A 26678-nucleotide genomic window follows, 5' to 3' on the forward strand; every position below is an offset into this window, starting at 1 on the left:
GCTGTTTGACCAGTTCAGACCAACTCCTAGTTTGACATGGTTTGACTGGCTCAAGCTATGTTTTGAAACAGCTGGTTGACCAGCTACCAGCTCCGGCAAGCTACCAGCACTAGCTGCTTGACCAGCTCATATGCAGTTAGACCACTGGTGTAACTGGCATTTTGCAGCAGGGAGGGCTAACTTGGGTTCAGTTAGCTGCAGAGCTCAACAAGGGCAGCAGAGGCAGAAACTCTAAATGGCACAGCATGGATCTGTGTTATGGATCTGTGTTATGGCTCAGCACCTCATTGCCATATAATTCTAGTTACAGTGATGCTTATGACAGCAGTTGGCATGTAGTGTTTGTGTAGAGTCAGTGTAGTGTTTGTGTAGTGCTTGTGTAGGTGCAGGGCTGCTATGACGTTTGGCTCCTGTGTGGTGATAACGTTTCACTTGAAAGGTAAAGAAAAGAAACCTCATTTCACACTTTCTGCTTCAGGAGTAATGAAAAGGTCTGGCTGGACTCATGCTGTATTGTGCATTAGGGTTCTGGAGAGAAGCCCAGAGAGAGCCTTCCATTGGGGGCTCAGCAAAGTGTCATTTACTGTAAGAGCTCAGCTAAACTGAACATTAGCACTTCTGCTATTTAATAGGCAACCAGATGAGGAAAGCAGAACTTTCTGCATTTATAATGCACACACGCACACACACACGCATACACAAACACACACACACACACAAACTTACACACACGCAAACACACATACATACACACACACACACACGCACACACTCATACACACACACTCAAACACGTACTCAAACACTCACACATACTCAGCACTCACACACACACACTGTAACACACACACTGCAATTTGTTCTGCAGTTTGTCTGCATCAGCAAAGTCCTATGAAAGCCATTTAACCTCCTGGCTGCTCCCTGGAAGATAGACAGGAAAGGCTCTAAAGATCTCTGCAGCCCAGTTTCCTAAACAGTGTAAGTAGATGTATATGCAGAAAGGCGCTTTGTTGGTGTGGCTCAATATTAGTGTGGGTGTAGTTTTAGGGCGGGTATGGTCAGTCGTAGTACCGTAAGTACTCTGGTGGTCAGTAGGGGACGCTTTTCTCACCCCGTACACGTGCTTGGCTCCTGCTTTCGCTGCAAACATGGAGAGGATGCCCGTGCCACTGCCCACATCCAGGACCACCTTGTCCTTAAAGATGTGCCTGTTGTGGTACATGGCGTTTCTGTAGGTCAGCGTTCTCACCTCATCTTTCAGCATCTCCTGTGTGGAGGGAACATAGATTTCAGTGCTACACGCGACAGCACAAAACACCTGCTTCTCAAAAATATCTCAGTTCCCTTCTACATTTCAAATTCGAACGAGATGCCTGTATATAGAATGTGATGAGTGACAGCTCCAGCACCATCAGAAGTGTGTGACAGCAGCAGACTGCAGCTTTCAGCGACATGATATCTATTCTCCCAATGCCAGATCTCACAACTGATGTATTATATTGAAGAAGAGGTGTGAAGAAGGTGCAGAAGGTGCATTGACTCAAAACAGTTAGGGAGGAGTGTCGAGCCCAAAAAAACACACGTTCACACTGGCACTCAAAAGTCAGTAAGGTAGCACATCCCATCAGTAGAACAAAAACACAGAATAGTTGTATTTCCACATTTTGGGACACAGTAAAAGTAAAGGGATGCTAACGCGTTTCAATTTCAGCCTTCATCAGAAGATATCCCACATCTACTTATGGGACCTTACTCACTGTTCAATGCCAGTGTGATGTACACTCAGTGAGCATTTCATTAGGTACTTTTTTAGACATATTGGTCTTCTGCTGCTGTAGCCTATCCACTCATAGGTTTGACGCATTGTGTGTTCAGAGATGCTCTTTTGCATACCATTGTTGTAATGTGTGGTTATTTGCATTACTGTCACCTTCCTGTCAGCTTCGACCAGTCTGGCCCTTCTCCTCTGTCCTGTCTCAATAACAAGATGTTTTTGCCTGCGGAATTGCTGCTTACTGGATGTTTTTTGTTTTTCGCACCATTCTCTGCAACTGTTGTGAGTGAAAATCCCAGGAGATCAGCAGTTTCTCAGCAGAGATACTCAAACCACCGGGCTGGCACTAACGATCATTCCACAGTCAAAGTCACTTAGATCACATTTCTTCCCCATTCTGACATTTGGTCTGAAAACAGGACCATGTCTGCATGCTTGTATGGATTTAGATTAAATATTTGCATCAACAAGCTGGTGCACATGTCTACCTAATAAAGTGCTTAGTGAGTGTATAATATTATCAAGGCTAATATTCCAGAATGGGGTCCTTAACCTATAGAGCCACATGCTAGGCCAGAACTTAGATTCTTTATTATTATTATTATTATTATTATTATTATTATTTTATTATTATTATTATTATTGTTATTATTATTATTATATATGTGTATGAAGCCAGAGATGAACCCCTCTCCCAAGCCTCCCTGCCAGCCACTGTTGCTGTGCAAGAAAAGGCTTGACCTACTTAGTAAAAATAAAACAGAAATCAAACCCTTTGCTGTGCTGTCTCATTTCTGCCTGTCATCCTATTTCATCAGATTTATTAGACACCAGCAATGCCGTAGCACCTCATCAGCACAATGAAACATCATTATACCATTACACCACACAGAGCCATTACTCCCCTTCAGTGCCATTACACCGCATCAGTGCCATTACATCGCACCAGCACAATGAAACATCATGATCACCATTACATCTCATGAGTTCCATTACACCACATCAGTACCATTACACCCAATCAGTGCCATTACACCACATCAGTACCATTACACCACATCATTGACATTACACCACACCAGGACCATTACACCACATCAGCGCCATTGCACAACATCAGCAATAATGGGCCAACCTCATGTATCGCAGTACTTATGATGGCTTTAGTATACAAGTAAAAAGTAAGATGGCTTTTTGCACATCCTACTTCACCATAGAATGCTGGCACTTTAAGCACAGTGTATGTTGATGACAGCAGCAAGTTGATGTGACTTTGTGGAAGGATATCAGAAAAAAAAGATTTCAAATGTAAATATATCCATTAATTTTAACTATGTAATGCACCAGTCCCTGGTTTCATCAGTGTCGTAATGTGCCGACCTCCATGCCGAACTAATGTCAGGCTACCATACCTCATGGATGCCAAAGTGTGCATAGGAGTCAAAGTAGTAGTCACGGGACGTCATCTCCTCGGGGTTCAGGAACTTAGCCATCTTCCCCCGACCGGGACAGCAGGAAGGGCCCCCTGGGTGGGCCGGGTGGGGCAGGAGGGGCACATGGTTGGCAGAGGGTATGGGCCTGGGCAGGGAGACAGGCTGCACAGACTGGCAAGGGACAGTACTGATGGGGGGCTGGAGAGAGAGGGGAGAGATAGATAAAGAGAAAAGGGGGAGAGAGAGAAAGAGAAAGTGAGACAAAGAGAAGGAAGAGGAGAGAGTGAGGGATAGGGAAAAGCATATGGCTATGATTCAAAGAACAAGTGTAATGTTATCACAGTAATGTAGAAATACTCCTGAAAGTGCTCTCAAAATGAATAAATATCGCATGGAAACTATGTTTAATTCCAATTTAATCTCACCAAAATGAAGACTTATGCAATAGAGCCAGATCATTTTCAATGTGACTTACAGAAATTTAATAAATAGCTGGCATTTTTAAGCTGTAAGATATCTGATCTCCAGCTGTGAGTGTTACTGGGAACATTACAATGACAATGAAAGGGCATTTCATAAGAGCACACTGATGCATAACATTGAACAACAACAGCAGTGACACCGTGCACTGAGCTTCTCGGAGTCTGAGGGGATGCACAACCATACTTTCCCATCTAATTTTTCTTATGTATATTTTTAGACGCTCCCTTATGCCAGTTCTTCCTTCACATGGCAAATCCTCTCTCCATTCCAATGGAGACTGTAAGAACATCCTGGGTTTGAGATTTACTGCGCAGATCATGTCCTCAATACACTCCTATCCATAACACACACACACACAAACACAAACACACACACGACAGGCATCATGTACTCCTATCCATAACACACACACACACACACACACACAAACAAACACACACACACACACACGCCAGGCATCATGTACTCCTATCCATAACACACACACACACACACACACACGACAGGCATCATGTACTCCTATCCATAGCACACAGACCAGGGAGAGCATGCATCCTACACCAATATCCAGCACTCCTACCCATAGTACACAATATCCAGCACTCCTACCCATAGTACACAATATCCAGCACTCCTACCCATAGTACACAATATCCAGCACTCCTACCCATAGTACACACACCAGGACGTGTATCCTACACGCCTACCCATAGTATACATGCCTGGTTTTCTACACTCTATCCATATCCGGCACACACAGATTTTAATGTTAAGATTTACAGTATGTTGCTCCGTCTGTCCCGTAGGCTACTGAATACATTTCATATTAGTAAAACTGCGCACATTTTGCTTTATTATTATTATTATTATTATTGTGAGACAAAGTTATGACTGTGGAATGTAAGGACCACGCTTAAGGTTGTGATGCGGGCGGTGATTAATAGTGTCCATTGGCCAAACATCCGTAGTGAACACAAATAATAGCAATGTACTTGTGCTACCGGACATTTCTGTCAAAAATGTGGAACAGTGAATGAAATGTGTCAGTAGCAGACCGAAGATAAAGCTAATCATTATTAACAGCGCTCATGATGCTGGCAGGATAAGAGGGATCACATGTTCACTTTAGAGAAATAAGAATCTTTATGTACAATTGCATCACATCCCCGTGCACCAAACCACCTTGTACCTGCAACCGAATCCGGTTTATTTTAACCACGTAATTCATGATGTTAATCCAATTTTTTTAAATACCACAGCTGCCCGAAGGCTATCTTTCGTATAAGGCTTTTTACTTCGGATATGCAGTATTAGCAACCCCATATGTAGTTGTCCACTGTCTCAACATTCTACACAACCCAATAATTTGCTGTCACCATCTGGGAACGCAGAAGCGAAAATAGGTGACTCCTGTGGGGACGCGTGTAGGACACGCAGCGTGCTGCACTCCCTGCTGCAGATGACCGTCCCGTGTAGAGACGTGAAAGATGAGCGCACAGCCCTGCTATTGCAGCCAAAAAACGGCTTAATATGGCTGTTTCTCAAAATGTCATAAAATATTTTCTCAAGAATACAAGAGAAACCATCAACGGCGAAAAGAAAATATTAGCACATAGGCTACATATTCGTAAGCATTGCACCGATACTTCTCGCTTACCTACCTCTGGGTTCTCGGCCTCCGCCATTTTTCTCCGTAGGAGCATGCAGCGGGAGGAGTGTTTCATTCCCATAAGAGCCACGATATTTATTCAACTCAGGGAGAGGAAAAAACCGAGAAATCAGGTGAATCGGACATTTCTCCTGTAGAATCAGCTCCGCTAAATTATTTATCCTTCATTTTAATTGACATCAGACTATTTCAATGGCAATGCATTAATTGAGAAAACAATGAATAGCAATGAAAAAAAACTTGATGAAGTCCCCAAATAAGTGAAACCTCTAATTGTAGTTGAAAGGGTCCTGGAATCCATGGTGCAAAAGTTATCTACAGTGTTGCATCTTGTGAGTGCTAGCTGCAGTAGCCTAATGCCGCAACAATCATGAAAAGTGCAGAAAGCGTTCTATTTTCCTCCTGTGCATTATCGCGCCAGGTATAGACACAAACTTCGTCACAGCCCGGTAAATACCTTTAGCAACATTATGGGACATACATACTCCATCCGTAGTCCGCACTATTTTAGCGGAACAGCGTTTAAAACAAACCATGTCATCGCATTGGAGGAAAAATCATGAAATCATGTCCCGAACACTTTTAATATCAAATCTTTATCTTATGACGATCCTTCAGCATTCGTGCTGTGTTTCTGCGCTTTTCCGGTGTATTATTCGCCCTGAGAAGTTCTTGCAGGCATATCCGAGACGAAGGTAGGCTACAATCCAGATAGTTCACTTAATTGGACCATTTCATAAAATCCTGTTCATAAAAATAATGCGCGTTTCCTTTGCGTTAGCCGTAAGTAGCCTATTCTTAGAATGTAATTTCTTATTGCGTTTAACATGTCAGTATAAAGTTTAACTTCACTTGTCGAGGCTGGAATCTGAAAATAACATTTGGAACAGCAGGAAAGTAATTTCACATTCGACCTTCTCTTTTAAGAATGCATTTCATAATTCTGCCTCCTACACGCCAACTGGTGTTCTACCTTAGCACTATATTTGTGCATGAGAGAATATGGAAATCGGAGTCATATCTCTGTAGCAATAAGGACCAATAGGATCACCGCTTTCTTCTTTTATACGCGAGATGTATCTGTGGCTTTCATCTGAGATATAGGCGCATCTTGTCAAACTGTCTGGTCTTTTGCACCGTCGCACTGACTCGACTCATCATTATGAATGGGCTATGTCGACCGTGTTTTCATTTTAATGTTAATTTTAATGCTCTAGCAATACTGCGCATCAGAGAAACACAGAATCACAAAATCAGGATAAATCACAAAATCAGGATAAATCACAAAATATGTTTTTATTTATTAACGGTTATACGGAAGCCAGCAGCCACCACTATTTACCTTAATGTATTTTACGGCGATTCATCTTCCATTTATGTGCGTGTGTGTGTGTATTGCGGAATTGTGGATGCATGGTACAAGAGGAGGAAGAATAAGGGTTCAGATTACTATTGCTTGGCTACCACTTATACTGTACTTCACATCCAAAACCACAAGTATTTCTCGTGTTACCTGTTCACATATAACAAATGTGTCCACAATGGCATTTACAAACTTGTTTAAAGTTGATTTAAATGTAAAAAGCATCTTTGTTTCCTGATTTGCTATTTGATTTAATCTGTGGATGTACGTCTGTTAGGACTCCCCAAAAAATGTCAATCAGTCAGACTGCAAATTGAGAAGCCATAAAGTGTTATGGAGAAAACCCTGAAAGCATTTCATGGAATGGGTGCTGATGAGTGCAGCTCACAGTTTTAGATTAAGCAGGCTGGTGTTTATTTTCAGATGATTGCAGAACCTGGCTGCAGATTGTTTTAGTTAATGTTTATTTTCTGATGAATTTAGAAGCTTTAGATTAAGCAGGCTGGTGTTTATTTTATTCTGCCGCCTACACCTCTGATTGCATAACTAGTCACTCAGGGCAGAGATGTACCACATAGCAAATCTATGACTGCCTCTGGTGCTAAAAATCCTCACCCACACACAAAAATCTGTTCATAATCTCATTAAATTGTTGGGCTACACTTTGATTGGAAGGTTTTCAGCAATAATATTTTATATCTACTATTTCAGTCAATCATGATAGCAAATTATTCACATTAAAGTTGCATGAGCCATCTTCTCTCGATGAACAGAAGTGTGAAAGCACTAGAATGCATGATTAGGATAGATGTGCTGTAAACAGTTTTAATTGTCTGTTTTGACTCCCTTTGTATATTTTCTTGCTATTATTACTGTTGAATTATTTCTGTTTCAGATATCCTGTTTTGACTATAAAAATGAAGTACTGTCGAGCAGTTCAGAGACACTACATTTCCTCTCTCCCTCCTCTCTTTCTTTCTATCTCTCACTCACACACACACACTTTATACTTTCAAAGGAAAATTGAATGTGAGTTTGGCTACCCCGAGGCTCACTGTCACTGACTGGATGGGGGAACCATTTTGTTGAGATAATAAACCAAAGCAACAGTATCTCACAGCTGCACTAAAGAACCAAAGAATAAACAAGTGAATGTAAGATGGCCACAACCTGTTTGATTTCTATGATGTTTCGATGGTTTGGTGACTTCGAGCTTTGTAAAACTGTAAATGGATTATTGCACTTGTTGGTTGGCTGTGGGGTGTGGCTTAAATTTTTTTCTCAGTTTTCTTATTTCTTTCAAGAGATAGACAGTGGGCTCTTTGTTGGCTGACTGGCAGCTGATTCACATACTTGCTGTTTGATTGTAAGTCTCTCAATAGGGTTGAATCCATTGGTCTTTCTCAGAAGATATTGGGCAGTAGCACACAGCCATGAAACAGGCTTTGGGCTTAGAAGTCACAGACACACTCTTATACAGAGTCCCATTGCTTCTTGTCTTTAGGGAGTCATCATGAATAATTTCATTTGGTTTGGAACTCACACATGGACTGTGGCGCGTCCTTCATGCTACAGAAAGGATCACCTGCAGAAACAGCCAATGCAATTATCCTCCACAATAATATCTCCAACCGTCATCCGCACTACTCTACACTCTTATGTATGTTTCATTCTATCCTGACAGTAATGTTGGCTAAATATAGATGAGTTATGTGTAAATAGACAGGTAATTAGATTGAGTTCTGCCTCAGGAACATCGTTTCTGCAGGCAGATACAGTCTGTTGTGAGTGATACATTGTTTGTCATACAGAGTGGCTGTGTAACCAGCAGTGATTTCCTGGGAGTCCCTTTCTGGCCATATATCACTTCTTAATAGGCTTTTGGTTCATTTGATTAAGCAGCATGGGACAAACACTGTATGCCAGAGAAGAACACTGCAGAGATTGCCGCTTTGGTGTGTTGGTGTCAGGAAGGAGAGAGTGGTGGCGAATGCTAAGATCTCAGGTCAGCAGGTCAGACAGGGCACTTTCCCACTAGAGCAGTTGCTCTGAGCTCTGGATCTGTCTTCCATCAAGAGATGATTCTCATGAACATGAGAGAAACCACCCCTATGCTGTAGCCCCAAACTTTTAATCTGAACATTTGTACGATGTTGATGCCTTGCTTCTGCTCTATTAACGGTTCACACAACACAGTGCAGCACCATCTCTCCCTTACCTACCTTACCTGAAATACTGTCAGTTTAGAAATTTAGTTATGTTGCAGTTATGATCTGGAGCCAAATTCCAGAACAATTTATTGGAGTTCAATGTGTTTACTTTCACTGTTGACTTTTCTTTCAAAAGTTGTTCATTGACTGCTATCATGCATTTAAAGTTAGATCGGGTTACATATAAAGAAAGAGGCGGGGGATTCTTGCATTTCCTTTTGAACCCACGTTGACCCCGATCGCCTCTAAGCTCTGAGCGGTGGCTGCTGAGTGGAGTTGCGAGCTGCAGATAGGATCAAGTGTGATGAGATAACGGAACCGTTGGTCGCAATCCATCGACGATCTACAGTATACTCCATTACACTGCGCGCAGGATATTTATGGTGAGTTTATTATTGCAGCTGTCGTTGATGGACTATTATATTTTCTATGTATGTTTTGGGACCTGTGCATAGCAGGTGCAACTAACTTGTTCAGCGACTGTTGTGGGGGAAGGGGGTATGGGAACGCCGTCTATATAAACATATCAGTAATGGCATAACATTTTTCACAGAATAATGAAGTACAAATATGTATGCTGCTATGGACACTACGTGTAATTACATTTTTATATCTGCGCGGTGCCTCGTGAGTGGATAGCGGATTCGCGGTTGCAGAATGCAGCGGAGGCACTGATTTGACGTAGTGTCCGCCTCGCAAGGCTGCGGGAATAAACAACCTGTGCATTTTTCTGTTAGATTCGACGTTGCCTAAAAGTATCCTTTTTCGTTCGGTACTTGTAAGCTGCCTACGTCTCTGCTTGGATGTATCACAGTCGCAGGTGTGAACTTGCATTCAACAAGGTATAAACAGTGTATAAACAAACAGCTCGAGTTGCGTACTCGAGTTGCGAATCGCCGTCTATTTTAACGGTCCAAATGCGCATGCAAATATATGGCTTTTATTCACCAACAGTTCAGCGGTTACGTCAGAACATGGAGGATTTTTATTCTTGGAAAGTGTTTGAGTATTGCTGAGTGAAAAGGATCCCTGAATGTGTAATTATTTAATGATTCACTTCTCCTGATAATAATATATTTTTATATTATAATATAATATTTTTGAATACTTGTATGGAATATGAGTATCACTCTCGCCTGATGTATCAGTGGATATGACAATGCTAAATGAATAGAATATTGAGAATCATTCAGGACGTGTTCTGATAATCAAACTTACAATTGCTCAATTATCTCATAGATATTGACACACCTACATGACACATTTGCTTTTTGAAATGGGCGCAGAGGTTAAACTGTTTTCACATCTTCCACAGACTCCCTGTAATGCACTGTCTCCATACAATAAAGGATGGTTTTAGTTTAAAACACCTTTGATTTAGCTATTCCTTATGCAGTGCATGGCTGTTTCAGACTATTAGTTATATGCTTCTAGATGACATAGAGACATGAAACATATATATTAATCAGTGATATAATGAATATAATGGCTAGAGTCTGGGCACCAGACCTAATGGCTACTGCATGTGTTTATTTATACATACCCTCTACACACATTTCTTGTTTTGTGATGATGAAAATGACATTGTTGGGTTTTGCTGCAAGCTTTAATATCACAAGTGTGATATAAACTCAGGCTACTTGCTGTTAGCCAACAGAAGGCTTGTAATTTGTCATAGTTATTTATAGGTGGTATAATGGATAAAGGATTTGAATCACATTTTGCCATGTTTATGTTTAGCATGATGTTCAAAGTGCTGTGAAAATAACTCCACAGATGAAGTGGCAAGAAGCACCCTCTTGATTATGAAACTGTGACAACGCCTCCATAATAGTTCTTCAGTAAAGGCATGTGTCTCTGTGCCTTTAATATTCTTTACAAACGCACAAGACATTGACTCTTGGATTTCTCAGCTGCATTCCAGATGATCACAGCAGACCTGGGTCAAATACTTTACTTGTTACTTTTCTATGCTCGATTGACCTTCTGGTGCAATGGAGCCAGTTGAGAGGACCAGGGGGGTTTGGTGGGGTTTGCACTTTTTCAGACTATTTCTTAAATTCCACCAGACAAGCTCAGTAAGGCATAGAAAGGTACTTGAATCCAAAACAAGTACTGTATGTATTTGACCCAGGTCTGGATTACAATTAGCTGTTAATTAATGGAGTTAGATGAACAGCAGTTGACCAGTGACAGAGGGATCAGCACCATCGAATTGCATTTAGCTTTGATTTCCACACTCTGCTCTGGGTTGCTGTAATTATGGCGATGTTTTATGGAGGGTGGTAGTGTTTTATTTTCAGACCCTACTGCCTAGCTAGATATTCAGATTTAAAAAGCACCCAAGACATGTCCAAATATACCAATTGCAAAGAAAGGGACATGACCAATAAAGTTAAGAGGTTTTGACTCCGATCTTTGAGTTCATAAGTGCTGACACACAGAAGCTGGTAATATGGTTTTATTTTGCTTTCAGAGGGAAAGATGTCTCGTCTGTACAAGGAAGACCAGGATGACTGGGTGACTGTCTGTCTGAAATATCTCCTCTTTGTCTTCAATTTTCTATTTTGGGTGAGTTTCAAAAGATTATGTGAAATGTCTGCCTAATATTCAGCTTGAAGCCATTAGCTGACAGGTGGAGTGGAGTGTAGAGTAATTAGGGTCTGTAAGTGCTGAGAAGAGTCTAGTAATGTTGGCACAAGGAAAGAGTCTGGGGCATAGAACGGCAAACAACTATATCAATATTTAGATGGTGAGTAAGGTCATTTTTAAACTACTCATCACCCAAATACCTCCAAATACCCCAAGTACCCCCACAAACACCAAAATACTGAAGAATACCCGCAAACTCACTCTGTAACACATGAATGCTTCCAGGCATACAGTTCACTTCCCTAAACTCACATACCCAATATCCGTTTATACCCCCTGATAAGCCCCTATACTAGTGCCACCAGGGGTCAGTGGAAGTATATGCTTTTGTTTCTCTGTTTTAATCTCTCTCAACAGTGTATGTGTGTGTGAGTGTGTTTGGGTTGTGTATAAAAAGCTCACTCACCATTAATAATTAATACTGAAAACACACAAGCCTGCGACACACAAGCATTCCAGAGGGGGGCGTCCTGGGCTTTGGGTCCTGTTTCTTTGACTCTCTTTAAGACAATGAACCAGCTGCCAGACTGTGACATTGATTACTGGAATTGACCACTGTGGCTAAGTACTTTGTGGCGCAATTATATCAATGGCTTTTACCCAGATTGCTCTACCTTTGGATACAGAACAGGTCAGAGGTCACCAGCAGAGAACATTTATAGATTTCCTGTTGATATTAGACAATGCAGTCAGAATTAGGACTATTTCACAGAAAAACTAGTACTGCAGCAGTGATGCATAGAAAACCAAAATAAAGAAAGAAAGCACTGAAGAGTGGGAGGGGTGGAGGCCAGGGGGCAGTGTGGTTGGGTTGGCCGGGCCTGCAATGGCCCTCTGGAGTCTGAACCTTTGCTGTTTATTTGGAAGTAAATCATTGTGTGATTGGGAGGGAAAGACTTCCAGGGCTAGGACCCTTAGCATTAGTATGATTTGGTGGGGACCACCCATTAGCTCTGTGCTGACATTTTTTTCACATGTGATCCTAAGTTGAAAAATGTAGGAGTACATTAAAGCATTCCAATTACTAGATGTGCTCCTAAATAATTTTTCCAGTCAGCAAAGCTCTGAAAATGGGAGCACTGTAGAGCCCTGGTTAGCATGATTGGGTGGAGCTAGAGCCATTAGTATTAGCATGATCAGGTGGGGCTGGAGCAATTGGCATTACTGTGATTGGGAGGGACTGGAGCTAGTAGCATTACCTTGATTGGGCGTGGCTGGGACCTTTAGCATTAGCATGATTGGGTGGAGCTGGAGCCTTTAGTATTAGTGTTAAGCCTGATTTATACTTCATAGCACAACCTTTGCACCAAGTGTCGTATGACGAAAAATTTTGTCAGTGTCGCGCCCATATAGAATTTTATTTTGTCATGTACACAGTCATACTTTGTCACACAGTATTAATTGGACAGCCAGAAGGAACGCTCAAATTCTTTGTCATGGATAGGCTACACCAGGCTCCATCCTGTTGTCAAAAATATAACCATCAGCTGTTTGGCATCTTGTTACCACAGAGACCCTCATCACAGACCTTAATGGTATCCATGCGAAAATTCAAAACACTTCCATTTCAGTTTCAAAACTCTTGTGCAACACTTTTATTGTTGAAGTTTTGACAAAGTATAAATCAGGCTTTAGTGTGATTTGGTGGGGCTGCGGTCATCTCCTGTATCACTCTCTCCCCTTCTCTCCGCTAGCTGGGTGGAGCAGCAGTGATGGCTGTTGGGATCTGGACGCTGGTCGATAAGAGTGACTACCAGAGCCTGTTGGAGTCCAGCGCCTTCGCCGTCTCCGCCTACATCCTCATCCTCGCCGGGGTCCTGGTCATGGTCACCGGATTCCTGGGCTGCTGCGCCGTCATCCGAGAACAAAGGAGCTGTCTGTCCATGGTGAGAGATAGGGATGTAGGTAGGGAGAGATAGATTAAGCTGTGTGTTGGGTTTAGCTGAGGGTGGGACAGAGTTGGTGTGTTGGGTTTAGCTGCGGGTGGGACAGGGTTGGTGTGTTGGGTTTAGCTGCAGGAGGGACAGGGTTGGTGTGTTGGGTTTAGCTGCAGGTGGGACAGGGTTGGTGTCTTGGGTTTAGCTGTGAGACAGGGTTGGTGTGTTGGGTTTAGCTGAGGGTGAGACAGGGTTGGTGTGTTGGGTTTAGCTGAGGGTGGGACAGGTTTGGCGTTTTGGGTTTTTGTGGGTGACTGATGTCCTGAGGCTGATTGAATGTTGCTGAGGAACAGATGTGATTTTTCAGTAGAGGCAACCTTGACTGACTCTCAAAATGTAATGGAAAGGCTTGCACTGACGGTGTGTAGAGGTGAGATAAGAGCTGGAGTGTATCACATATCCCATACCCCCCACAGAGAGAAGATGGGCTGCCATATTTAGACACCAGGGGGCTGTTGGACGGGGAGGTTTTAGCGAGTGAGTCTTGATTAGATGATCTTCCCAGATGATAACGGGGTGATGTAGGTATGGAATGGGTCTTCCTGAGTTTGATTATAATCAAAATCATTTAGGTGCATAGATTGAGAAACGTGCCAAGGGCATATGGACATCCAGTCCAAAAATGAGCTGAGATGGCTTCCGCAACCCCTTCTGAGGGAGCCTTGTGCAGTTTACCTCATTCAGTCGCAGCAGAGATGCTAAGAGGGTTTACAGCATTACAAGTCTTCAATGAGCTTAATAACAGAAACTTAATCTAACACAGATTTGAAAAGATTCACAATGACAACAGGTTGGATGCAGATGATGTAGATTTAGTCATGGGCTAGTAACTTGTTTTACTTTCATTTACTTCTTTTTTGTTGTAACATCTTTTCAGACTCAGAAATATGAAACCTTTTTATGGGTATTGAGGTATTTTGTTTCATTTTTGTACAACTGAGATGAATTGCACTGGGTGGACCCAACTTTTCTAAATGAGCTGTCAAGAGGCAGAATTAAGTTAACTATAGCAGTGTAGCCCCAACTGTGTGATCCAGTATGGTTCCTGTAAGTTTAAATTTCATAATGTAAGTAGAATGAAGGCCTCCACCTGCATGTGTAAGGTTTATAGGCTGACCCACCTCAGGGGTTCTGTGGTGCCCCTGTAGGGCTCTCTATGGCAAAAGTAGCACAGTGCTAATTTGCCAATCCGGAATATTTCACAACATTACAGCTTTCGGACATAATCGCCTAAGGGGAAGTGACATTACCGCCAAACGTTTTATAGGCTCCTTGGGGTTTTGTTTAGAGTCTGCGAGATTTTCTGGGCAACATCTGTTCTGAAGTGGTCTAAAATGGTGTGGGTATCCTGGGATTAAACTCTGTACTTTCCTGCAGTTCGGTTGAACTGAAAAGCAGAGAAGTGATTGCATTGTGTCTGAGCCACTTTACTGACTGATTAAATTATCAGTTTCTGTTTGCACAGCTGAATGTTCTCATCTCACAAACCTGTAAACCCACAAAAGCCACGACAGTTACTCAAGTCTGTGTGTGACTGGGTGAAGTTTCTCGAAAACCTGTCTACCCAAAAACAATCATTTTTGGTAAAACTTTAATCATGGTGTCAAAGATTTTTAGCAGTTTGTGCTATTCAGGAAGCACACACTTGCGATATGTCGACAACTAGGCCTTTATAATTTATTAGGAGTTTATGCTGATATCAGTGATCGAGTTTTGCACAGTATAGCAGAGGCTTGAGGAGTTTTTTCAGGGTTATTTTGAAACAGAAAACACATGAGGATGAGAGGAAATTGCTTTCTTATCAGAGGAAGATGAATGCACAGGTCATAGAAGATTTATGGAGTTATCCTGTGGATTATTTCAGAGACCTGTCACTGCACATATCTTATCTGGATCCTTCCACAGTTACTTAGTGGTTTGTGTGAGCAAAACACAAGCAAAAGACATCAAGGAGTCCTACTATAGCAGAGAAAAGCAGTGTTGCATAAAAATGTGGTAATGTAGTATAATGGTTGGGCCACTGAGCTTCTATCCTGATTCAATTCTCTGCTAGGATACTTCCTTTGCACCCTTGGGCAAGGTACAGTTCCGTGAAAAAATATTTGTCCCCTTCCTGATTTCCTCTATCATTTTGTATTTTTCACGCAGAATGGTTTTGGATCTTTAGACAAAATGTAACATTAGAAAAAGGGAACATGAGTAAAAACTAACACATTTTCTTAATGACAATTAAATTTCTTTAATGAAAATCCAAATCACCCCTGTTTAAAAATGGTAATTGCCCATTAATTAATAAGTTCTATACCTGCTGGTATCTTCACCCTGTGTATATTTGTCTGCCTGCATCGGTAGGTCTGTATATGTTTGGCTGTATGTCTGTAGGTTTCTATGCATGTAGGTCTCTACTGTACATGTAGAATGGTGCTCATGCAGGATTTAAGCTGCTCAGTTCCTCTGTTGCAGTACTTCTCCTGCCTGCTGCTCATCTTCCTGATTGAGCTTGTGGCCGGAGTCCTGGCGTACGTATACTACCAACAGGTGACTGTCTCTCTCCCTATCTCTCTCTTTCTCACATACACACACACACACTGCCTGTGTTACACACAGTTCTCTAAAGGAGAGAAACTCCTGAACCTACCCACCCAAACTTGAGTATGTGTCTGAGTGAGTTAATGAGTATATGCGTGCCTGTGTGCGTCTCTCTTATTGGCTAATTCTCTCTGCGCAGCTGAGTGAAGAGCTGAAGCAGCATCTGAACCAGACGATGACGGGCAGCTACGCGCAGCTGGGCAAGGACTCTATCACACAAGCTGTGGACAGGCTGCAGCAGGACGTAAGCACACTTTAACCCCAGCATGCCCTGTGTGAAACACACTCTGTATGATACACTGTGTGATGACCCAGCAGAGGCCATTTTCCTTCTCTCAGGATATCTCCTTTTTTCCTCTCCTGCTGCAGTTTAAGTGCTGTGGCAGCAACTCTTCTTCTGATTGGCTGCACAGCACGTATTTGAACTCATCTGAGAGTGGGGAAAGGATGGTGCCAGACAGCTGCTGCAAGACCCCCACCCCCAACTGTGGCGAGAGAGACCACCCCTCCAACATCTACAAAGTGGAGGTAGGAATCCATCCATCTATTCTTATCTCATCTTTTCATCATCTGTACCTTCCTCTATCATCTACACCTCCCTCCTCCTGCCATCATCTATACTACCCTGCATCCTTGCATCATGTACACCTCCCTCCCTCGTGTTGGCTCAGCCTTCATGCAGGTTCCATGTTGGCTCTACCCACCTGAAGCTTCCATGTTGGCTCTGCCCACTTGCAGCCTCCATATTGGCTCTACCCACCTGCTGCCTCCATGTTGGTTCAAGCTTCCTATAAGCTCCATTTTGGCTTCGCCCACCTGTTGGTTCAACCTTCTTATAGGCGCCATGTTGGCTCTACCTGCCTATAAGCTTTATGCCATGAACACAAGACTTTTCTAACCCTCAAAATGTTTTTAATCTTTTAACATTACAGTTAATTTCACTGAGTATTTGTTAAACTGACCCCACTGCCTCCTCCCCCACCATACAGAGATGACCGATGGCCTACGGTAAATTCCAACTCCAACTGACTTTTCTTGGATGGTTAATAAGAGTGAAAGTGTAATATCTCCATGGACATTGTGAACTGAGGAATAATTGGTCAGTGTTTTGAAAGAGTGTACTGTGGAACTGCGCTGGAGGGTCTGGAGGGTGTTGGGCAGTAAACGGTCCTGAAGATGGTGTTCTTACCTCTGCTTTCTGAGGCCGACACACAGCCATTACCTGCCTTTGTCCCCAGCAAGGTCAGCCGCTGCTCAGAAACTCAATTTTTAAACTTCCTGCCGAAACTAATGGGGTAATAAAACAGGGTAAGCTGTAAAGATAGATTTCCCTTCACAGGCCTGGCGCTAGGTGCAGACCTCGCTCTCTAATGACTTTCGTGACTGAAACACTTCTGTCTGTAACTGATTTTTCATGGGCTGCAAAGGGGCCATAGGTAAGAGAGGACATGGGAAATGAAAGTACTTTGTGGGGCTGTTTAGACTCAGGGTGCTGGTGCCAGATGGTGTTGATGGAGGAAAATGTGTTTGAATAATTAGGTCTCTTCAGTCCCTGCACCTCCTCACTCCCTATAGCTCCTCTCTCACTGCACCTCCTCTATCAGTGAACCTCCCAGTCACACGCCGTGTGATTCGGAGATGAGGCGCTTCCAGGATTTTTACTGTCGGTCGCATGGATAGAGAGAGAGCGCCCACACCAGCACAAAATAGATATAAAAAGTCTTCGCCCTTCCCCCTCATGGGTTCTGGGCAAAAATAACAAAGTAACACATTACTTTTTTTTAATGACAGAAGAAAGCAAAACTGAGCAACAGCTTCTCAATTCGCTGCTCAGAGTCGGCTACTTTTCAGCCGACTGGCTCCTCCATTTTTCAGCGGTGTCTTCCTCAAATGCTGGACTAAGTGTTCAAAACTAAAAAGCAACACACAACTGGAGTGTTGTCCCGGTCTCGGCCACGCACTGTGGAGATGAGTTGGTGTCCTCTCCACCACCAGCCGTGGCCATGACAATCTGGTTCACCATCAGACTGAATGTGACATTTGCTTTTGCTGCATTTCTGCAGTGTACCTGCCCGTGATGCGCTGACCCTGTTCTCTCTCTTGCGCAGGGCGGCTGCATCACCAAACTGGAGCAGTATCTGACCGATCACCTGCTCATCATCGGGGCGGTGGGGATCGGCGTGGCCTGTCTGCAGGTAAGACCCATGACCTGCACAGCTCACACTGGCATCAGTGACTGTGCTCAATACTAATATACTTGATACTAAAGCCATGCACTGCCTGTCTGCCTTCCACCTGTCTAATTCTGTGATTAGAATTAGGTGGAATTGATTATAATGAGCATTGATTATAATGAGTCTCATGGGTTACACTGTTTGTTGTAATAGTGTTATTTAAAGGGACAATAGGTGAGATTTTTGTGTTAAAACATTGTTACAAGACCATTGTAAATCCCTTCCTATCGTTGAAAAAGGCTCACTGACATGTTGACTCACCATCTGCCTGAGTTTCTAGTCCTTAAATTCTGGTTTCTATATATACAGTTGACAGGCTGTCACTCTGTACCAAAACCTTGCACATCTGTACAATACTTCAAGCTCATTGGTTGCACCATGGTTCTAATTGCCACTGCCAATGGCGTGGGGGCTTGTTCAGATTGTTCACGTGTAGCTGTCCAAATTGTACTCCAGACAAGCTTCACTAAAACTCTGTATACTATTGCTTATTATCCAAGCGAAAACTACATATCTAGTTATAAAACAATATTGGTATTGCTATTGGTAGCAACAAGGAAATTAGCCATAGCTCGACAAATTTACAAGTATCCACCTGAGGTAATACGAACATAGTAGCGAGCGTTGTCAGCATTGTTGCACATGCGTTGTGTCTCAGGTTGATATTTGTAAATTCGGCAAGCTAGCTAATAACTAATTTGCTTGTTGCTACCGATAACGAACTGGTATCATTTTATAACTAGATATGTATTCTTCACTTGGATAATAAGCAATTGTATACAGAGTTTCTGGGATCACTTGTCTGGAGTGGAATTTGGGCAGCTACACGTTCCTTTTATCTCTTTACGTGTTGAATCATGCGTGTTTAGCTAAAGCTTTATTTGTCTCAAACTGTAAGTTGCAGTTGCATCATTTGTGGTGCACTATCATCTTAGTTATATAGCCAGCTAGTTCCATAGCCAAATAAGTTGCTTGCTCATAATATAGTTGGTTAGCTAAAGTGAAAACTTCAAAAAGACAAAACATATGAATTGTGTTGTACAGCACACTGCAGTCAACATTTCATAAAGTCAGTGAGGTTAGCGTATGTGGACCTGGGCTCTGTCACTAGCAGATCATTATTCCAATAACTGAAGCTTAACAACAGGTCAGGTGGCTTATTTTCCCCATTTTCCTTCTCTCAGGATATCTCCTTTTTTCCTCTCCTGCTGCAGTTTATCCTAATTTCCCTTCCAAAGCGGTCCACTTCCCAGACCTCAGTTATAGTGTTCATGGCAGTAATCCTCCATGCTCCATATCTGCTTGTATAAATGTATGGAGATGTTTGTGATTGGCAGAGAATATTCCAGGATTTCTGTGATTGGTGGAGAGTAACCCAGCTTGTTTGTGATTGATGGAGATTGGTCCACATTTAACATAGACACTGGTCAGCTTGTTTTACCAACACTGCCTGGTAGCTCTCGGTCTGAGCTTTGGGGCTTATCCGGGGCATCATTACTTACAACTGGAACAAGACTGAAATTTGAACATTTCGCAGGTACTGCAGTGTACTAGATGCAATGCACTGGGGGCTATACGCGATGCATTTAGGGGAAAACCTTAATGAGGTGTTTGACCTCATTTCCAGAAAAGCCATATGACTTTCAATTATTTAAACAACCCCAATCATTTCCCTTATCTTTCTGTGGAGCCGTGGTTGACTTTTCTGTCCCTGCACTTTAAAGCAGCTTTTCCATCAGACTTTAAAATTATAGCATTACAACCAAGTCATTAATCTCACAAATTTTGCCCTGAAAGTTGGGTTTGCTGAAATTTTTTTTTTTCGTAAGCCACAGATAGCAGCCATCAGGAGTAAACGATGATGCTTCAGCGGGAGACAAGACCCACATCAGAGCAGAGGACATTTATACTCAAGTTCGGTAGATTTCAAGAACAGCCACATCACAGTTTGAGTAATAAGCCCTCTGAGTAACAGACTGGACCTTGAGCACCATCTGTCTCGATAAAAGGCCTCATACAGTCTGTGCTTTGTGAAGTCGCAATATTGTTTATGGTTTGGTCAGGTGATGGGTGAAATCATTTTAAGCCTGTTTTGGCTAGCGGACAGCTGACCTCGTTTTAAACCTGGTTTGGTCAGCAGACAAGTGACCTAATTTTAAACTTAGTGCAAGCATTCTAGCTTTGTCTTTATTTTACTTCTGTTTGGATACAGCTTAATTGCATTTACACATTACCTGGTTGGTTTAATTATAACAGTTCTCCAGGTTACAATGAAATTAGTTTGACCTTCATGTAACTTCTGTAATGTTGTAGTATCTTTACCTGAGGCTGAGTAGGTCTGTCAGAAAATGAGTTGATACTTTATTTGCACAAATTTATTTTAATCACAAACTTTTCAACAAAAAAGTTAGGAAAAAGGGCTGGATTGTAATATTTATTATATTTGTCGTGTGTTTACTGGTTGCTGTCATACTTGTGAACTGAGCTAGAACACATACCAAGTGCTGGGTAAAGTCCAAGTCAGTAGGAAAAAAAAAAGCCCACACACTGCAGCTAATGAAAAATGCTTCCATTTAATTATAATAAACAAAACATAGATTTTTATTTTTTTTGACCCAGGCAGGTCTTCCTCAGGATGTTTATAATAAAATGGGATCATTTCTTTCATTAGCTTCAGTGTGCAGACTGGCTTACTAAGACATTTACAGTGGACTCCACAATTATTGGCACCCTTAGATAAATATGCACAAAACGTGCTGCCAACTAAAAATTATAGTTATTGGCTTTATTGTCCAACATGTGTAAAGCAGTGTTCTTTATTAATGATTCAATGGAATCAACCAAAGTCTTATATTTATATCTATATATTTTTTAATTCATGTTCCACAATTATTGGCACCCCTGTTTTAATACTTTGTGTAAACACCCCTGGCAAAGAGGACAGCCATGATTATTTTCCTATAATTTGGGATTTGGGATTTTTGACCATTCCTCCATGCAGAACTTTTCAGAATCATTGATATCTTTGGGATATGCCCCTCTTCAGTTCAGACCACTGGTTTTTCATGGTATTTAAGTTTGGAGACTGAGATAGACATTGCAGAACATGGTTGTTGTTTTTACTTAACCGTTTCTATGTGGATTTTGATGCACAATAAGTTTGGAGTCATTGACCTGCTTGACAATCGACTTACGACCTGGTCTTAGCTTCCTAGAAGAGGCAACCAGATTTCCTGGTACATTGTTTAATTAATTGTGCCATGGATCTTAAATAGTGCCCCTGGACCACTGGAAGCTAAACGTCTCCATCAATGACCCACCACCATATTTGACAGTAGGTATGAGGTGCTTCTCCTTGTATGCATTCCATTTTGCCACCAACATTATGATGGTGTGTATGGCCAAAACGTTCCATTTTGGTCTCATATGACCATAGCACTCTCTTCCAGTCATAATTCCAATGATGTTTGGCAAATGCAAGATCCTTGGTTTTTAATGTGCTCAATAAGGGCTGCCATCGTACCATCCTTCCAAATAATTTGTTGGGTATGGAGGTGCCATTTTATTTTTATTTTTCTTATACTTGGTGACCCCAAGACACAACAAATTTCAGCAATTCTTAATCTGTGACCCTTGGGTTACTTATAACCTCTTTCACCATCTCCCTTACTATCCGTTGAGATAATATGCACTTGCCAACCGTTTATGTATTTTTTTTGTGCCCATTACCTGTGAAGGTCAATCACTATCTGTGTCCTCTCAATTGTTAGTTCTTTGACTTTTCCCATGGTAGTGGTTGACAAAGGGATTTAGCATGCTTGTTACCTCATTTTTATACTTCCTAGGTCCTTTAGACTGAGATGAACTTAATTAAGTAAAATTGTATTGCCTATAACTCTTTGTTTGATTTTATTGACAATAATTGTTAGCACCAATAAAAGTATATAGTTTCCCCATATGTTTGAACATAAAATATAGGTTGTTATCAATGTTGTTTTTTATATGTAGCCTTTTTTCTTTTTCATTAAGGGTGCCAACAATTCTGGAGCCTACTGTAGCATGTGTGAAGCCTTTTAGCACACACAAAACTAATGACACAATGATTGGTACAAAACAATTATCGGTCATGTTATTGAAAATCATGTATTTTCCTGATGTCATATTGTTCCTGTGGCAGTGGTTTCAGTATGCAAGTATCCCAGCCCAGTGTCTCACTGTAACTGCAACTGTATTAATTCAGTTACAACCTGGAGAAGGACACACATGGAAGCAGTTTGTAGTCCGCCCCAGTAAGTGAAGCTGGCAGGTAGTTTTGCACAATGAAGTTGCAATGCTCCTGCACTGGCTCCATTCATTTCCCACCGCATGCTTAGTGGTGGGAAATGAGAGAAGACTGGTGCAGATGTCCTGCTCAGGAACTTTTCATCTGTAAATGAAGATGTGTGTAAAGAGACATTACATTTTCCAGCAGCCTCTTCCTCAGAGACCTGTAATCAAGTCTTCTTAAAGGATTCCTTCTTTATTCATGTTGTGGTTTCTTGGTTGAATGAGTCTTGTGTGCGTGTGTGTGAGAGTTTAAGTAATATGTCTGTGTGTCCTTGTCATCTGTGTGTAACTGTACGTATGTCCAGAACAGACACAGATGAGTTTGTTTGTATGAGTTATCTCAGTGTGTCTGCCCTGTTTTCTCTCAAACAGTGCTGCTGTTCTTGTCTTGTCCTATGGTTGGCACTCTAACCTTGTCTTCTGTCCCATCTCTGCAGCTGACTGGCGCTGTCCTGACTTCCTGTTTTATCTATGTGCTCTATAAAGAAGAAGAGGAGTTCTTCTCTGACGTGTGATTGGTTAGCGTCTGTTTAGATGTGGGTTCCTGCACAGTAGGAGGGATTGGACAGGGTCAGTGGAGATGTGTGTGTGTGTGTGTGTGTGTGTGTGTGTGTGTGTGCATGTGTGGGCATGTATGTATGTGTGTGTGTGTTTGCTTGTGAGAATGTGGGACTGGCTGTGTATGTCAGAGGGAATAGCTGACAAAGAGAGACACGGAGAGTGTGAGAGTGGATGTGAACGAGTGAGAGAAGGAACTGGAGTGAGTAAATAGAGAAAGAGTGAGGGAATGAGAGAGAAAGAGTGAGAGGGAAAGAGAGAAACCGGGAGAAAAAGTATGAGTGAGTGAATAGAAGAATAGAGAATAAGAAAGGGGAAAAAGAAGAACAAGAGGGAGAAAGAGAGAGAGAGGGAAATAGAGACAGAGAAGGTGGGTTGGGCTTGTGCATGGAATGTGTATCCTGTGCTATCCTTCACTGTGGCTAATGGCTAACACTTTACGCAGCAGGACTCCAGAGGGACAGTGTGAGTCTCTGCCCATATGCTGAGCTATGCATGGCTGTCAATCACCCCATCATCATGGAATCCCCCTCCATCTCTCCATATCCCAGAAGGCTTTGGGTTCCCTTTGAACCCTGTTAGTGAAGCTCACACAGGCTGACTCTGGCATGCTCAGATATAAATACACACTATGACCCCCCCCAGGCTTTCATTAGTGGAAGAAAAGCTGATCTTTTGTTTTGTTTTATTTCTGTTTTTTATTTTTTTGGTCCTCGATGCTCCCAAGCCCCCCTCTTCCCTTTACCCCAGAGTGAGTCAACATTGCTGGTTTTTCTTGTGCATTTGAAATGGTAATGTCTGTGAGACAGCTGTACCTTGTAGGCCTACACATTTGTCTGTGAGACAGCTAAACATTGTTCAGATTTGTCTGTGAGACGGCTGAACATTGTTTAGGTTTGTCGGTAAGATGGCTCAACATTGTTCACATACAGTATTTCTGTGAGATAACTAAACATTATTCACAAAGCATCTTTCATATACATTTTGGACATTTTGAGCACTCTGGTCTGTAAGTTCAGCAGACTGTGCCTTTGTATTAATACCCCCACCAGTCTTATTTTTGAATTCATCAATTGTCTCACTGACTTTCTGCTGTCCTGTCTGTACCTGTGGAGTTTAGTGTGACCCATGTCTGTACTTGTGGAGCTTAGTGTGACCCTGTCTGTGTCTGGAGTTTAGTGTGACCCTGTCTGTACCTGTGAATTTTAGTGTGACCCTGTCTGTACCTGTGGAGTTTAGTGTGACCCCTGTCTGTACTTGTGGAGCTTAGTGTGACCCTGTCTGTGTCTGTGTCTGGAGTTTAGTGTGACCCTGTCTGTACCTATGAATTTTAGTGTGACCCTGTCTGTACCTGTGGAGTTTAGTGTGACCCCTGTCTGTACTTGTGGAGCTTAGTGTGACCCTGTCTGTGTCTGTGTCTGGAGTTTAGTGTGACCCTGTCTGTACCTATGAATTTTAGTGTGACCCTGTCTGTACCTGTGGAGTTTAGTGTGACCCCTGTCTGTATCTGGAGTTTAGTGTGACCCTGTCTATACTTGTGGAGTTTAGTGTGACCCCTGTCTGTATCTGGAGTTTAGTGTCACTCTGTCTGTACTTGTGGAGTTGAGTGTGATCCCTGTCTGTACCGGCAACACTCCGACTGCTAGACGACTGCTTTTACCTCCTCAGCCAAAGTTGCAAATGTTTATGGGGTTTGTTACTGAAGCTGTTTTTACACCCCTTACATGCTTGAATACCATATTAAAAGTACCTCCATATCTCCTCTGATAGAAATCTGAAATGTTGGATGAGAAGTTTGTGGAACCAGAATATTGTCTTTGAAGCTGGTAGAATCAGACTATGGTATTTGAAGCTTGTAGAACTGAAATGTCATATTTGAATCCAGAATATTGTATTTGACACTGATGGAACCAAAATGCTGTATTTGATGCTGGTGGATCCAGAATGTTGTATTAAAACCTGGCAGAACTGGAATATAATATTTGAAGCTGGTGGTACCAGAATATAGTATTTTAAGCTGGTAGAACCTTATTGTATTTGAAAGTGGTATGTTGTATTTTAAGCTGTTCGTGTGGTACCAGCATGTTGTATTTGAAGCTGTTGGAACCTGAATGTCAAATTTGAAATTGGTAGAAACAGAATGTCATATTTGAAGCTGGTGGCACCAGAATATTTTATTTGAAGCTGGTGGAACTGGAATTTCATATTTGATATTGGAGCTCCTGTATTGCCTCTGTTGTCATTGACACTAATGTTATGTAATATGTTGGCATCTCTGTAGCCTGGCAGCATGGCAATTTGCTATTTAAGAAGAGGAATGTTTTACTGTGTATTTCTGCTCAGATTGTACCTGTGTCCACTGCTGACAGCAACTGGGGTCCAGCCTCTCTATTAGCCATTGTCCGACATAAATCTGTCCCAACAGGGAAGCTAATTAGTATAACTCGCTCTCTAAATGACCCAATTAGAGCACCACAGGCATAACAAATCCCAGATCACTAACCGCAAGTCCTCATGCTCAAAACACACACCCACCCTTTACCCCTCACCCCCATCCCACAGTTTTACAGATGTTTTTCAGTGCCAGATGTGTCACTTTGCTCTTTCTCTGTGTCTTCTGTAGATCTGCGGAATAATATTTACCTGCTGCTTGTACAGAAGATTTCAGCTGGATCCCTACTGAAGACCTGAGCAACACCCTACACCTGCCTTGTTCCCCCGAACCTTAACCCTTACGCCTCAACTGGGGAATTTACTGTGCGTCTCTGTGGCTTGTGACTTTAACAGTTTTATGTTTCATTTGAATTTCTTTACAACTGAAGAACTTTGAATGCCTTTCAAAAAGCCATAGACTTTTCTTTCAATCATAAACAGATTTAGAAAAGAAATTCTTGACCAGTACTATTTCTACAGCAGTGAATGAGATGGCTGTCATGACAGCCATGATAAAAGCTGTAAGTGTTTTTACTGTAAACACACTGTTACTGTTTTTACTGTCTACATGACATCCTGCTGTGAAGATGCATGGAGGGGGTGGGGTTCTGGGTGGGGCTGTGTAAAGGGGGTGTGGTTATGGGAGGAGCTGTAAGGAGGGGGTGTGGTTATGGGAGGAGCTGTATGGATTGGGTGGGGTTCTGGGTGGAGTTGAATGGAGGGGGTGTGGTTATGGGAGGAGCTGTATGGAGGGGGTTGGGTTCTGGGTGGAGTTGAATGGAGGGGGTGGGGTTCTGGGAGGAGCTGTATGGAGGGGGTGGGGTTCTGGGTGGAGTTGAATGGAGGGGGTGGGGTTCTGGGAGGAGCTGTATGGAGGGGGTTGGGTTCTGGGAGGAGCTGTATGGAGGGGGTGGGGTTCTAGGTGGAGTTGTATGGAGGGGGTGGGTTTCTGGGAGGAGCTGTATCAGATCAACTCCACTTACTCTGTCAGTACTGTTTGTGTCATTGCAGCTTTTG

General features: G+C 42.3%; 2 protein-coding genes across 4 annotated transcripts in view; one reads left to right on the forward strand and one right to left on the reverse strand.

Moving 5' to 3' along the window:
• LOC133135087 (protein arginine N-methyltransferase 8-B-like) overlaps window positions 1-5864 on the reverse strand; it is a 14022-nt gene extending 8158 nt beyond the window's left edge. The window contains exons 1-3 of the mRNA XM_061251849.1: window positions 5352-5864; window positions 3187-3405; window positions 1112-1267 (exon numbers count right to left, since the gene is read on the reverse strand). Coding sequence (XP_061107833.1) covers window positions 1112-1267; window positions 3187-3405; window positions 5352-5420 — 444 coding nt within the window. The 5' untranslated portion in view covers window positions 5421-5864. The remainder of the gene's footprint in view (window positions 1-1111; window positions 1268-3186; window positions 3406-5351) is intronic.
• Window positions 5865-9175: 3311 nt separating this feature from the next.
• tspan11 (tetraspanin 11) lies at window positions 9176-26249 on the forward strand. 3 transcript variants are annotated; one of them, XR_009709404.1, is made up of 9 exons: window positions 9176-9315; window positions 11409-11503; window positions 13279-13470; window positions 15985-16059; window positions 16250-16354; window positions 16480-16638; window positions 18219-18305; window positions 23108-23240; window positions 25852-26249. XR_009709404.1 is itself a non-coding variant. In XM_061252585.1 (9 exons), the coding sequence occupies exons 2-8, from the start codon at window positions 11417-11419 to the stop codon at window positions 23183-23185; spliced, it is 783 nt and encodes a 260-aa protein (XP_061108569.1). In that variant the 5' UTR covers window positions 9176-9315; window positions 11409-11416; the 3' UTR covers window positions 23186-23188; window positions 25852-26249. The 3 variants fall into 3 exon arrangements, 2 of the variants coding, with proteins under 2 accessions (XP_061108569.1, XP_061108570.1); XM_061252585.1 differs by having other exon boundaries at window positions 23108-23188; XM_061252586.1 differs by lacking the exon at window positions 23108-23240.
• Window positions 26250-26678: the final 429 nt, after the last annotated feature.

Source organism: Conger conger, chromosome 8 (genome assembly GCF_963514075.1).
Source record: "Conger conger chromosome 8, fConCon1.1, whole genome shotgun sequence".
Taxonomy (NCBI): Eukaryota; Metazoa; Chordata; class Actinopteri; order Anguilliformes; family Congridae; genus Conger; species Conger conger.

What these genes read in the sequence shown, in the direction of transcription:
- tspan11 (XM_061252585.1), top strand. Translation starts at nt 11,417, where the DNA reads ATGTCTCGTCTGTACAAGGAAGACCAGGATGACTGGGTGACTGTCTGT. An exon ending in CGTACGTATACTACCAACAG is followed by an intron (nt 16,060 to 16,249) that starts GTGACTGTCTCT and finishes CTCTCTGCGCAG; the next exon opens with CTGAGTGAAGAGCTGAAGCA. An exon ending in CCAACATCTACAAAGTGGAG is followed by an intron (nt 16,639 to 18,218) that starts GTAGGAATCCAT and finishes TCTCTTGCGCAG; the next exon opens with GGCGGCTGCATCACCAAACT.